General features: G+C 39.4%; 1 protein-coding gene across 7 annotated transcripts; it reads left to right on the top strand.

Annotated features, from left to right (window-relative positions):
• Positions 1–3,549: 3,549 nt before the first annotated feature.
• Positions 3,550–6,358, top strand: LOC121200311. Of its 7 annotated transcripts, none has more exons than XM_041065532.1 (6): positions 3,557–3,653; positions 4,352–4,390; positions 5,131–5,394; positions 5,472–5,717; positions 5,917–5,924; positions 6,093–6,358. In XM_041065532.1, the coding sequence occupies exons 1-6, from the start codon at positions 3,623–3,625 to the stop codon at positions 6,177–6,179; spliced, it is 675 nt and encodes a 224-aa protein (XP_040921466.1). In that variant the 5' UTR covers positions 3,557–3,622; the 3' UTR covers positions 6,180–6,358. The 7 variants fall into 7 exon arrangements, with proteins under 7 accessions (XP_040921462.1, XP_040921463.1, XP_040921466.1 ...); XM_041065527.1 differs by having other exon boundaries at positions 5,789–5,924; positions 6,093–6,231; XM_041065530.1 differs by having other exon boundaries at positions 5,807–5,924; positions 6,093–6,231.
• The last annotated feature ends 6,114 nt before the right edge of the window (positions 6,359–12,472 follow it).

The following is a 12,472-nucleotide window of genomic DNA, read 5'->3' on the forward strand; positions in this document are numbered from 1 at the left end:
TACCTGATATATATGATTTCACTTTAATGATATTACAGGAACTTTACAGAGACCCAGGTAAAGCGCTTTGAGACAATTTTGGCGCTATATAAGAGGCGCTGTATAAATAAAATTGAATTGAATTGAAAATATTTTTTCTAACATCCCATAAATAGATCAAAACAATGAATTTGTCTGAGTTTCAATACTTTCTGACTTCCCTATCTTGTCTGTGGCTCTCACCCCCAAGCCATTTGGTTCCTACTTTAAGAGCAGCATCTTTAACAATAGCAAACATTTATATAGTTTCATTTTCAATGGCGTGAGTCATGGATACATTTTTAATAGTTTTTGGACAATGGAACTCTGTGTCATTGAGGAAAAGACACACACTGCTTGTTTGTGGAACACATTTAATGTTGGTTTTCTTGGCCAAGAGAAAAATATAGAATGATCACTTGGCTTATCCTACAAGATTGGTCCTCTGGGGGACTGTGTAGTATATGTCCATACTAAATTGCATTTGGCAATTAGATATCTTGTTTTGGATAAAAACATCAAAGACCAGCTAACTTGAATCTCTGCTTTTGAGCCCCACTTCAAAACTGTTTGTTATTGCCAAGAACCAAATCCAAACAGAGGAATGTTGCGCTTGAAAAGACAAGACAGAAATGTTGAAATGATAAGAATTACAAATCAGGAGCTTTTGACTGCTGTATCCATCAAATAACAATCCATTCATCCACCCACATGCACACACACACAAGGATCCTTATTCCATCCCACAGTTCTCCTACTGTCACACATCCACTTAATCACACACAGGCAGACAGTGTATTCATGTGAGGCAAACACTTTCACACACATGCTTGCCTGAATATACAGCATATACAGAGTAATCACAATTATGCATAATGAATCTTATCTTACAAAAGCATCTCAATGCAAACAGTTCACAGCTTAATAACTTGAAATTAACACTGTAGTTCAGTAAACAAATTGCATCATCTGTTTCCATCTTTTTTTCTACTAAAGGTATTTATCCATTCAACACAATATCATTTTATATAAATATAAGAACCCAACTTTTCATAACATACTTCAATTGCAGTCTTAACATTACATTAAAGAAGGAGTGTCTGTGGCTGCATTTGAGCACAAGTGAGTGTACCTGGAGACACACAAGCTCAGACTCTCACAAGAAACTCTCACACTCAAAGACAAATAGTGCCCTCTATTGACCTATTGATCATATCTGAGCCAGGCTGAGACAGATGGACATACAAACACCAATAAAAACAGCAATATCATTAAATATTTCTGTGTTTTAGTAGTCTTTATCAAACTCCATTTCCCATCAGCCCCGGACCCTTATGGGCTAATGCTGCCTTCATGCAATGTAAGCAAAATAGGAAGAACCAAGGCTGGTTCAGACATAGAGAAGAAAGAGACAGGCAGGCACTTACAATGTTATCCCACTCACCTACAACATTCTCCTCTTCGTATGGGTGGGACATTGAACCTTCACGGATAACAACACAACTGTTTCATAGGTTGAAATCACTAGACACACACAGCATGGTACACTTCTTACAATCTGCTTTGTGAGTCCTCCATCTGTTTTCTGAAGGTCATGAAAAAATTACAGCAAAAAGAACACCAACTGATAGACTGCATTTTGATCACATCACTCATACCAGCTGTTTTCTACAAAGTCTCAGCAGCAACATCTGTAAGAAACACACATCTGATCTATGATGGCTTGCTCTCACATCAACAACCAACGAGCAGCTGCATTTCAGATGCACTTGAGTCTGGACTTTAGGACTTCACCTGAGACTTCAACCCTCAGGCTGAGGGTTGAAGTGTTAAAACTGGCTTTCTTCCTGTAGGTTGTTGTTTTCTGGATGACTTGACACTTGTATTTTCCATCGTCCTTAATGGTCACATTCATCAGAATCAAAGACACATCATCATTTTTTCATCTGTCTGTCCTGCAGCTTGACCTGGTCTTTAAAAGATGGATGCTGGTTTACAAAGGTTTACAAATAAAAATGAATGTCAGCTCTAATGAAGGTTTACAATAGACACTTTGGTTGACAATTCTAATACAAACGTTTCTTACTATAAGAATGTTATTTTACTGAGAAAACTCAATATTCAGAAACGTAAAGTAGGCCCTGAGTGTGTGATACTGATTTTGACCACAAGAACCAGAAGTGAACCACTATCCCAGTGTAAATGTGACAAAATGCATTCAAGTTTTCTTCCAGGGGATTTGTAATTTCTCCATGCACTCTACACAAAATGTACATATATTACACAACATTATGCATTACAGACTGTCATGCCTTTCTTTTTGCTTCTGCCAGAGAAACATTAGGAAGTCAGAAGAAAAGAAAAAATAATCCTTGTGTGTATGAGGCCGCTGCGCTTGTGAATGCTGGGAGGCTTTTTTTCCCTCCACACCCTGACACTCTGCAACAGGAAGCTATTAAATGTGAGCTGCAATGCAGGTGATATTTAGGTGATGAAGGGATACAAAGCTGCTAAAAAGAAAATAGTTTTAATTTAAGCCTACTGTAGGTTCAGCACACTATTGGTGTGTATTTTGATATGGAAACTGTACATGGATAAAATAACACAGGAATGCCAGCTTTTGACAAATCAAGCAAATAAAATATCTGACAAATCAAAGTACTTCAACACATTCGTCTGAAGTCCTGACAGACGGTTATCTTTTAATATTTTAAACAGTTCAAGGTAATACTTTTTAAAGTTAATACATGTTTCGCTAACATTAAGAGCATTTTGCAGTGCATTCTGAGCTGTATCAACAGATACCAATAATACAGACAGAAAGGTTTCCTGATCAGTCCTAAGTCAGAATCAGTCCTTCGTCTGATTGTATTCCTTTGCCTAGCCCAGAACATACATACACACTGAGGCACAATCATCCATCATGAATAGAATTATTTGTAACTGAATTCGTAATTCAGTTCTTTCTTTTATCCACTACAGTCTATTTCCAAGGAATGAACGATGTTTAACTGCAACCGTCAGGGGCAGACACCAGAAAACAGACTAAAAGAAAAGCCCACACTTCGTAATACGCCATAACAGTAGCCATGTGCCCTCTTGTCTTGTCATGTTAAGCAGTGAGAGTGTCTGTCCACTCTGAGTCAGCCCCTTACAGTATGATGTTTAGGTGGATCATTAGGAGCTTAATTGGAGCAGCTTGAGAAAATGACTATATAGTAAATACTAAGTTAATGACATAGTAGTAGAGACAGGGTGGCCTCTTTCCTCCTTCATTTCTGTGGAAGTACTGCTGTAATACCACAAAAAGTGATACTAGATATGTTGATCGCCCGTTGCTCTCTTCAAATCTACCACTGTACCACGTGTTCTGTAACTGTAGGGAAACAAGTTGATTTAAATGACAACTCGATCAAGAAACTGTTTTTAGTACAGTCAACAGTGTTGATCTTTGGTATTACAAAACTAAGTGATCACTTCCCTGCAAACTACAGGAAGAAAAAATACAGAGCTGCTGCACCAGTTTGTGCACCAGGTTGTGTGAGCTGTGTGGTTTTCACAGCTCTGACTGACAGTGTTTGATCTCACATCTCGTAGTGGTACAATGGAACAAACATCTCTTCAGTGGCTGATCTGTAAGTATAATCTGTTCTGTCCAAAATTCTGTAATGAAATGTCTAGCATGTGTGTGGTTTTGGACAAGAATCAAGGAGAGACACAGTATAACATAGAAAGGTCATAGCATCAAATATTATTAAAACATACGGACAATAAGAGCAGGAAATGCCTGCAGCTTTAATAAGTCATAATATTCTGTTAACAAAATCCCAATCACGTCATGGTATTGATAATGTAATCATTAATGTGTCTCAGGGGTTTTAATTTAGATTGTTGTAATTAATTACTAATTACTTTTAACTGGATGTAAAAGACGTCATAACCACTTCAGATCATTAAACCTTCTAACGTGTGATGTTTTAGAGGCTACAAATAGCTACAGTGTTAGCAGCTGCTAGATTCATCTGGAATCTATTTCTTGTTACGTATGTCATTTAACCCCACTTTATTTGGAAATGTGACCACAATATGACCACATATACACAGTAAAACAAGGTTTTAATGAGGAAATGGTCCTTAGGTAATAATACATGCAAACTATCTTTTGAGAATTTAGCCTCATGTCAAAGACACATGGTGGACGTGTCAAGACATCAACATCGTCTTAGTTTCTCAAAATAATTCATAATTTAAGCACTATAGAAAATCTGTTCTTCAAAATAAGAATACTAATAATGATGATATACATACCTGTGTGGCTGTCATTTCCCTGTAGGTCTGACCACCTCACTGCTGTGCTGCACAACAGACCAAGGTCAGAAGACTTCTGCTTTCACAGTCTGAAACTGACTGGTTCAATGTGAGAAACACTGAGACATAAATTAGTGTGGAGGAATACAAAGAGTGTGAGTTTCCTTGCTCTTTATTGGTTTATCAGAAAAAAAACAAAACAAAACGAAACAAAACAAAAAAACAAACAAAAAAAAACACTCCCAACACTGACCGGATCATTTCACTCAGACAGATCTCTAACTGAACTACGTTTTGAATTTAATGGCATTTTGAAAATGAAAATCCTACAATGTTTTTTCTGTCCTCACCTACATGATAAGTTACGTTACATCAGTAGCATTATAAAGGAAACAAACTGAAATTTAATAAGAATATTTTCCTAGTGAGAATTTTCCTCAGCTAAATGTGTCTTTCAGAGCTGCTGTTGTTGTGTTGAGGTGCAGTTCCTCTACTGTTCACAGTGACTTCTGAAGTAAATGGGAAAACCATTAATTTCTCTCAACAAACACAAAATCGGAACAGACAGAATAATCAAAGCTGAATTGAAAACAACAAAAAGATGATTGCAAACACCAGAGGAGACTGATTTTATTGGCTGTGGCTGCTGGAGTGAATTTGACAAGAACTTTACTGTTGGCTAAATTAATAAATTAATACAAATATACAAATATATATTTCTACTGGGAACTCTGGCAGGTGAGACACCTTCTTGTGGTCCTTCTTTCTGTCATTCAGTGTTTTATAAACTTCTTTGCCCTCCAGCTCGTCTGACAGTGAGTCCCAGCCGCTCTCAGCTATTTGTTGCAGAGTTTCTTTCCCTGAGATGTGAGGAGGACAACAACTCTGCTGGATGGACGCTGAGGAGGAACACAACCAAACGGCAGATGACTCAGTGTGGAGTTGACTGGGAAGGCGGAGCTGATTCTTCCTGTAACATCAGTCTAACAGCCAAATGGGACAGTGGAGTTTACTGGTGTGACTCCAGAGAAGGAGCAACCAGTAACACCATAAACATTACAGTTACTGGTAAGGACACTGTGGAGTTAATATTGATGAGATTGTGTGAAAATGGATGACATGCTGTTATTTGTCTCTGTGTTGAGGTGGATTAGTGATCCTGCAGAGTCCTGTTCTCCCTGTGATGGAGGGACATGATATCATTCTGCGCTGTAAAACAAAGACCACTCCCTCCCACCTCCCAGCTGGTTTCTACAAAGATGGCTCTCTCATCAGAACTGAGCCTACAGGTCAAATGATCATCCACCATGTTTCCAAGTCTGATGAAGGCTTCTACAGGTGTAACATAAGTAGTCATGGAGAGTCTCCACCCAGCTGGATCACTGTCACAGGTCAGGGGCTTCACTTTGATTTCATTATTTCATCCCCATATTTACCTGACCTGATGGAGTTTTCTCTAAAGGTCCACCTACAACCACAGCCCCGTCTGCTACCTCATCCCTGCTCCAGTTTGAGCTCAGACTGGTTTTCCATCTACTGGTGTTCTGTCCATACTTTATCTCCACTCATGGTGTGTTTGTATCAACACAGACCCACAGGTAACACTCTGAGTCATACACTCTCCTCACAAACAATAATCAATCTTTGAAATATTTCACAATGTTTGTTTTTATCCATTGCAGTTATGTAGTGGTAATTATTATTTACAATTAATTAATTACCTTGTTGTTGCTTCTTTTAATACTTCTGATTAACTCCTCTGACAGGAAATGACCTACTTGTCTCCAAGGCAACAGCACCACCCACACAGGCTGAACAGGGATTTGCTGAGGACTGTGCTGATATTGTGGTAGTCACAACCAAGCATCACTTCTGAGCTGAACAGATCAGAGTTCACTGCTACATTAGTGAGATGGTGGTTAGAATTTATGGCTATGTTTACAACAGGGCATCATTTGTTAAAGTTTCAGTTGGTTGTGTTGTTTCTGTGGAGCTCTAAATATTTTAAATAAAGTCTTGTGTATTTGACTCATTCTGCCTGATGTCTCTGCTGCAGAGTAAATAAAGAGCTGTTCACACTGTGATGATGAATGTACTTGTACTTGTGGTTTGGTTGTGCCAACAGAGTGAGACATCCTCTGTCTTTGTGTGTGCGTGTTTGGGTGTGTCTGTTTGTGTGTGTGCGTGTGAGAGATGAGTGTTCAATAGAAAAATAAAACTTACCACAGCTGTTTGTATGAACAGGCTCATTATAGTGAGCCCCTAAACTCTAAAGTGAGTAGAAAACATTATTCACAAAGTTCAGGTCCACACAACATTTCACATGACATTTCAAAGTTCATACTTTGTTTTTGGTTAGACTTATGTTACGGTAAGTTTCCATGGAAATAATGTATCTCAAAGAAATGGCATTGGGTCACCAGTTTGTGAACTAGAGAAACAGTAAATTAACAGCAGTTTCTGCAGTTTCTCAGCTCTCCTCACTGTTCTGAGATTTAAGGAGAGATATCGCTTCCACTTTAGTATTATTCTAATTTATGTCTATTTTGAACTGTAACTGGTCAAGCACTGCTTGCCTTCCTAAATCAGAACTGATTTAAATACAGTGTATTATTTTGAGTATTTGCATGACTAGTAGCATATGCACAGATAATGCTACTTTATAATCTAAACATTTACTTTTCATCTTTGTGTATCTTATCTTAGTTACCCAGAGTTTTACTATTTAAATTGTTATCAGTTGTCTGAGATTACTTGTAGCTATCATATTAGACCAGTTCATTAACATATTGCACTCCCCTGCATGATTGCTGTTATCACCCCACTCATTAATTCATTATTTCATTCATTAATTTCATTATTTTCCATTTCATCCATATGTGAACCACTTCTTTTTTATGTTTTTATGTTACAATTTACTTTCTGTCCACTTATTGCACAAACACGTGGACAAGACAGACTGCAGCTTGAGGTATTTGCTTAACCCTATAGATGGAAGTCACACATAAATGCTGTGAATTTGTTAGTCGAACACTAAAACTGCAGAGCTCATTTGGATGAAAATCAAAGCTCTTTTTTTTTTGAGATTTTAGAAAGGTTTAATTTTCATAGCAGACATGTGACTCTCATTTAAAAGTCTCTGGCATGTGACATACGATCCTCCACCAATCATGCATCCAACATTGCTAAGTTGTAGTCTAAAAAGAGAGGAAAAAAGCGGAAATGTATGTAGATCAAAAGGATATAAAACACTCATTAGTCGAGAGTTATGAATCTATTGCCCCAGTGCATGCCAAATGGGTTCCCAACAATCACAATTAGCACTCTCCCAGTGTTAACCATGGTTTTGACTCCCTACTCACTTTACCTTTATTCGCTATTTCAAAATAATGATGCATTTGGAGATTGGAAATTTGAAATTCTGACTTCCATGTGTCTTGAATTGGTGATTTCTGAGGCTTTTACTCTAATGAACTAATGAACTTATCCTCTGCCACAAAGATAACTTGGTCTTCCTTTCCTGCGGTGGTCCTCATGAGAGCCAGTCTAGTCATAGAGTTTGATGGCTTTTGCAATTGCAATTGAAGAAACTTTCAAAGTTCTCTGGATTCTCTGGATTGACTGACCTTCATGTCTTAAAGTAATGACGTACTCTCTTTTTACTCTTAAGATAATGTGGATTACTACAGTACTTGAATAGGGCTGTTCACTGTACCTCAACACTACCTCCGTACAACACAACAGATGGACACAAACACATTAATGAGGCAAGAAATTACACCAGTTAACTTTTGACAGGGTGCACTTGTTAATTGAAAACCATTCCAGGTTACTACCTCTTGAAGCTGGTTAAGATATTTGCAATAGTGTGCAAGGCTGTCATCAAGGCAAACACTGGCTCATTTGAGGAATCTAAAATATGAAGCACATTTTGGTTTGTTTAACACTTTTGTTCTTACTGTCATTGTAGTGTAGTGTTATTTCTGAAATAGTTTCATAGTCTTTAGTGTTGTTCTGCAATGAAGAAAGTAGCAAAAATAAAGAAAAACCCTTTACTGAGTAGGTGTGTCAAAATGTTGCCTCCCCCCATGGTACTGTTTTGGCATAATCTGTCAAAAGCAGGTCATCAAAAGCAGGAGGGGACAGGAAATAGTATGGTTAAGGTTGCAAACATAATTTTATATCTACAAAGTTGTAAAATAAACAGCAATTTTGCATTACATTTTACTGTCATAACCTCTGTCACTGTTCTTACACCCACCACAGCCAAAAAGGATCCCTTCTTCTGCTGCTTGTATTTTTCTCTGTATTATTTTTTGCATGTGATGTGATTTCACGCATCAAAGTTGTGGCAAAGAGCAGGGCGTATCAATTTGCAACCCAAAGCGAATGTGTGTTGCACCTTTGCACATATAAATGAATGGGAGGCACATTTCATTCTAACTGCGCCATTAATCAAAGCATAAAACATTTAAACGACTAATAATAAGCTACTTAAACATTGTTATCAAGCCGTGTCATTTTAATACCATGAATTAACCACCAGGTGTCACAATTTGTCTGTAGAAGACAACCGTTCAGCACTGTTGCTTCTTAGTTCTTCTGTGCTTTGTTAAGCTTTGTTTCCTTTATTCATAGAGAAAGCAGGATTTGTGAAGAAGTAACTCAAATAATTACAATTAATAGACATCAGTGCTCTTTACAAAATCACAAGCTCCAAAAGGATTCTCTCAGTATAGTAGTGTTCACAATTCATTAGTGGTTTGTGCCAGACATTTTGATATCCTGCCACAGTTAGAACACCGAATATTGGAATAACACTGCTGTTCATGGAAGGCTAGAGAAATATGCAGCGCCAAATCTTTGAATATTCAGTATGTTCTCTGAATTCCTCCAAGGCATGTTCCTCTGAAAAATGAGGATGTCACCAAAGCTGGAACCACGTGGGCCCTATTGTGTGTGTGTGTGTGTGTGTAAGCTGCATGGATGACCCACTTTTGGACAACATGAATGAATGAAAGAATAAATGAATGTTGGAATGAGCAAATAAATATATGAATGAATGATGGGATTGATAAGTGGATGGACGGAGCTGTGTTTTCATCAATAAATAACTCCTGGCTGCTGTGTGATGCTGAATAGGCATTCACGATTCATTCATGCATCACACAACTCAAACTAGATAAAGACACTGTGCATTCATTTGCATTGTTTTTGGGGCAACCTACTTTTAAATTACACAACTCAAAAATAATTCAACATTCCCTGCCCCCTTAAAGAGTGCATCACACCAAGCAATACACAACTGTTGAACACAGCCTGTTAAACACAACCAAACATTTCATTCTTAACTAAACTAGTGGAGTGGAACTATAAATGTAAAGGTTTTGCAACATGTGGTGCTCGATTTTTCTGTGCATCACAATGAATCAGAAGTCATTCCAGTTTGATAATTTTACTGAATTATGTGTAACACCTACAGTGAAAGTTGCCTCAGTGTGTCATGACATGTGTGTGCTCAGATGGCACATTTTCAGGGAAACAATGATTACTCATACTAATTTTTAGCTTTATGTTGGTCAAGTTTTTAAAGATTGTACCACTTGATTTGCATGGCTTATCCCAGTGAATACAGACCATTACAGCACTGTCAACCCATTGATGAACTTCCAGACAGCAGCTGGTTTCAGTTCAGCTCTGTCAAAATCAGCATGTAGTAACTTTAAACATACCTTAGATGAGTTTCATCACATTAACGTCACACAAACTTTTTGTTAGTCAAAGTTGGAATATGATTCTGGGGAACTGAAGTTGTTCACTGCCAATATCATTTTCTTTTGAATTTTGAAATTTGAACTTTGCATTCGATAACAGTTCAGCATCTAAGATCTGAGAATCAAATCTCAGAGCTTTTAATGGGGTACTCAAATGCACTCAAAACAGTTGTTTCATGTCTTCTATAAGTCTGGAGGAACAGTCTCAAGACTGAGAAAATAACCCAGATGATTCCATGGAGTTTAGAGTTTGGTCTTGAAGAATATGAATTTACAACAGAATTATTACAAATTGGAGATGTGGAATTGGAAGATTTAGTTATTTATCAAGCAGGAATGGCTGAGATGCATTATGGGAAATGTAGAATTTCTTGTTTTCACAGATTGACCCAAAATCTCTTTTTACATGTCTGTCTCATTATCTCCAGCATAATGGAAGTAAAAAATACTAAACGGAAGTCCATTTAATGCAACAAATGATCAAATATCACCTTTGTCTTCTATTTTATTCTGTTTATATAAGTATTATTCTATTTCTATTCTTATTTTTACTCTTATTTAGATTATTTGTACATACTTTTTTATATTAGATTTGGAGTAACACCACTAGGCTGCTATAATTTCGTTGTATTCTTGTACAATGACAGTAAAGACTTCTGATTCTGATATGCTTTATACAGCTTCCATGCTTTTCAGCTGATGTGTTTTCGCTCTGACCAGCTGGCGGCGCGTCAACACGCAGCGGCCACACCGGGGTCAAAAGTTGGTGTTTTTGTTATGTTTTGTTATGTTTTCTCCCTGTGAGAACATGGAACTAAGATCTACTACAACAAGAATTAAGGTCTACAACAAGAATATACTGCTGCAGATCGGAGAAAATGCATCTACTCCGATCCCAGAAACCACCATCGGTGTACTTCGCGAGCTTCGCCTGCTGCGGGAACCAACACATCAGCCGGCGAGACCTACAAACCCGGCTTGCCGGGAGAGGAGACCTCGGAAGCGGTGTGCGAGAACCCGTAAGCGCGGCAAGAGGGCAGGGATCCGAGCTAGGTGGCAAGCTAACACCAGCCGGCCACCCGTCCCTTCCATCCTGCTAGCGAACGTCTGCTTACTGGACAATAAACTGGACTATATCCAACTACATCGGGACACACAAAGGAAGTACAGGGACTGTAACGTTTTCGTGTTTGTGGAAACGTGGCTCAACGACAGTATACCGGACTCCGCTATTCAGCTACCAGGCCTGCTAGCCTTCCGAGCCGACAGGAATGCTACACTGTCAGGTAAAAACAGGGGAGGCGGGCTGTGCATATACGTTAACAACGAATGGTGCAGGGATGCGGTGCTTGTTTCCAACTTCTGCTCGCCGCTAGCGGAGTTCGTAACTGTTAGATGCCGTCCCTTCTACATACCACGAGAATTTACATCCGTGTTCATAACTGGTGTTTACATCCCACCAAGTGCTAGCGCTAACAGCAACGCGCTAACAGATCTGTACGAAGCCATAAGCAAACTCCAAACCGAACATCCAGACGCATTGTTTATTGTTGGCGGGGACTTTAATCATGCCAACCTGAAGAAAGTCCTACCAAAATTCCATCAGAATGTGGACTTTCCTACAAGAGGAAATAACATACTGGACTGTGTTTACACAAACATCACGGGGGCTTACCGAGCTGACCCCCTCCCCCACCTAGGACACTCAGACCACTCTACTGTTCTGCTAATTCCGGCATACCAGCCCCTTGTCAGACGCATCAGACCAAGCCGAAGGGAGACAAAGACCTGGCCTGAGGATGCAATGTTGGCCCTTCAGGACTGTTTTGAGTGCACTGACTGGGACATTTTCAAGCAGGCAGCCACCTACAACGGCATCACTGATCTGGAGGAATACACCTCAACTGTGACCAGCTACATCAGCAAGTGCACAGAGGATGTGTCAGTCTCCAAAACCATCACCACACGCCCCAACCAGAAACCGTGGATGACTGCAGAGGTGAGAGCGCTACTGAAAGCCAGGGATGCTGCCTTCAGGGCTGGGGAGGAGGTAGCTCTGAGGAAGGCAAGAGCTGAGCTGTCCCGGGCCATCAAAACAGCAAAGCGCACTCATGCTCAGAGAATCCACAACCACTTCACAGACACCAACGACACACAACGCCTATGGCAGGGCATTCAAGCTATCACCAACTACAGGCCTGCCCCACTCTCCTGCGTTGGCGATGACTCCCTGCCAGAGGCGTTAAACCAGTTCTATTCAAGATTTGAGGCTCACAACTACTCGGTGGTGAGAAAGGACGCCCCTCCCCCCAACAACCCGGTACTCAGCCTGTCCACTTCTGAAGTGAGAAGGACCCTACTCAGAGTCAACC

This window comes from Toxotes jaculatrix, chromosome 20 (genome assembly GCF_017976425.1).
Source record: "Toxotes jaculatrix isolate fToxJac2 chromosome 20, fToxJac2.pri, whole genome shotgun sequence".
NCBI classification, from domain to species: domain Eukaryota; kingdom Metazoa; phylum Chordata; class Actinopteri; family Toxotidae; genus Toxotes; species Toxotes jaculatrix.

Coding starts and splice junctions, on each gene's coding strand:
- LOC121200311 (XM_041065525.1), top strand. CDS start 3,623: ATGGAACAAACATCTCTTCAGTGGCTGATCT. Junction 3,654..4,351: donor ATCTCTTCAGTGGCTGATCT/GTAAGTATAATC, acceptor ATTTCCCTGTAG/GTCTGACCACCTCACTGCTG. Junction 5,925..6,092: donor GTATCAACACAGACCCACAG/GTAACACTCTGA, acceptor CTCCTCTGACAG/GAAATGACCTACTTGTCTCC.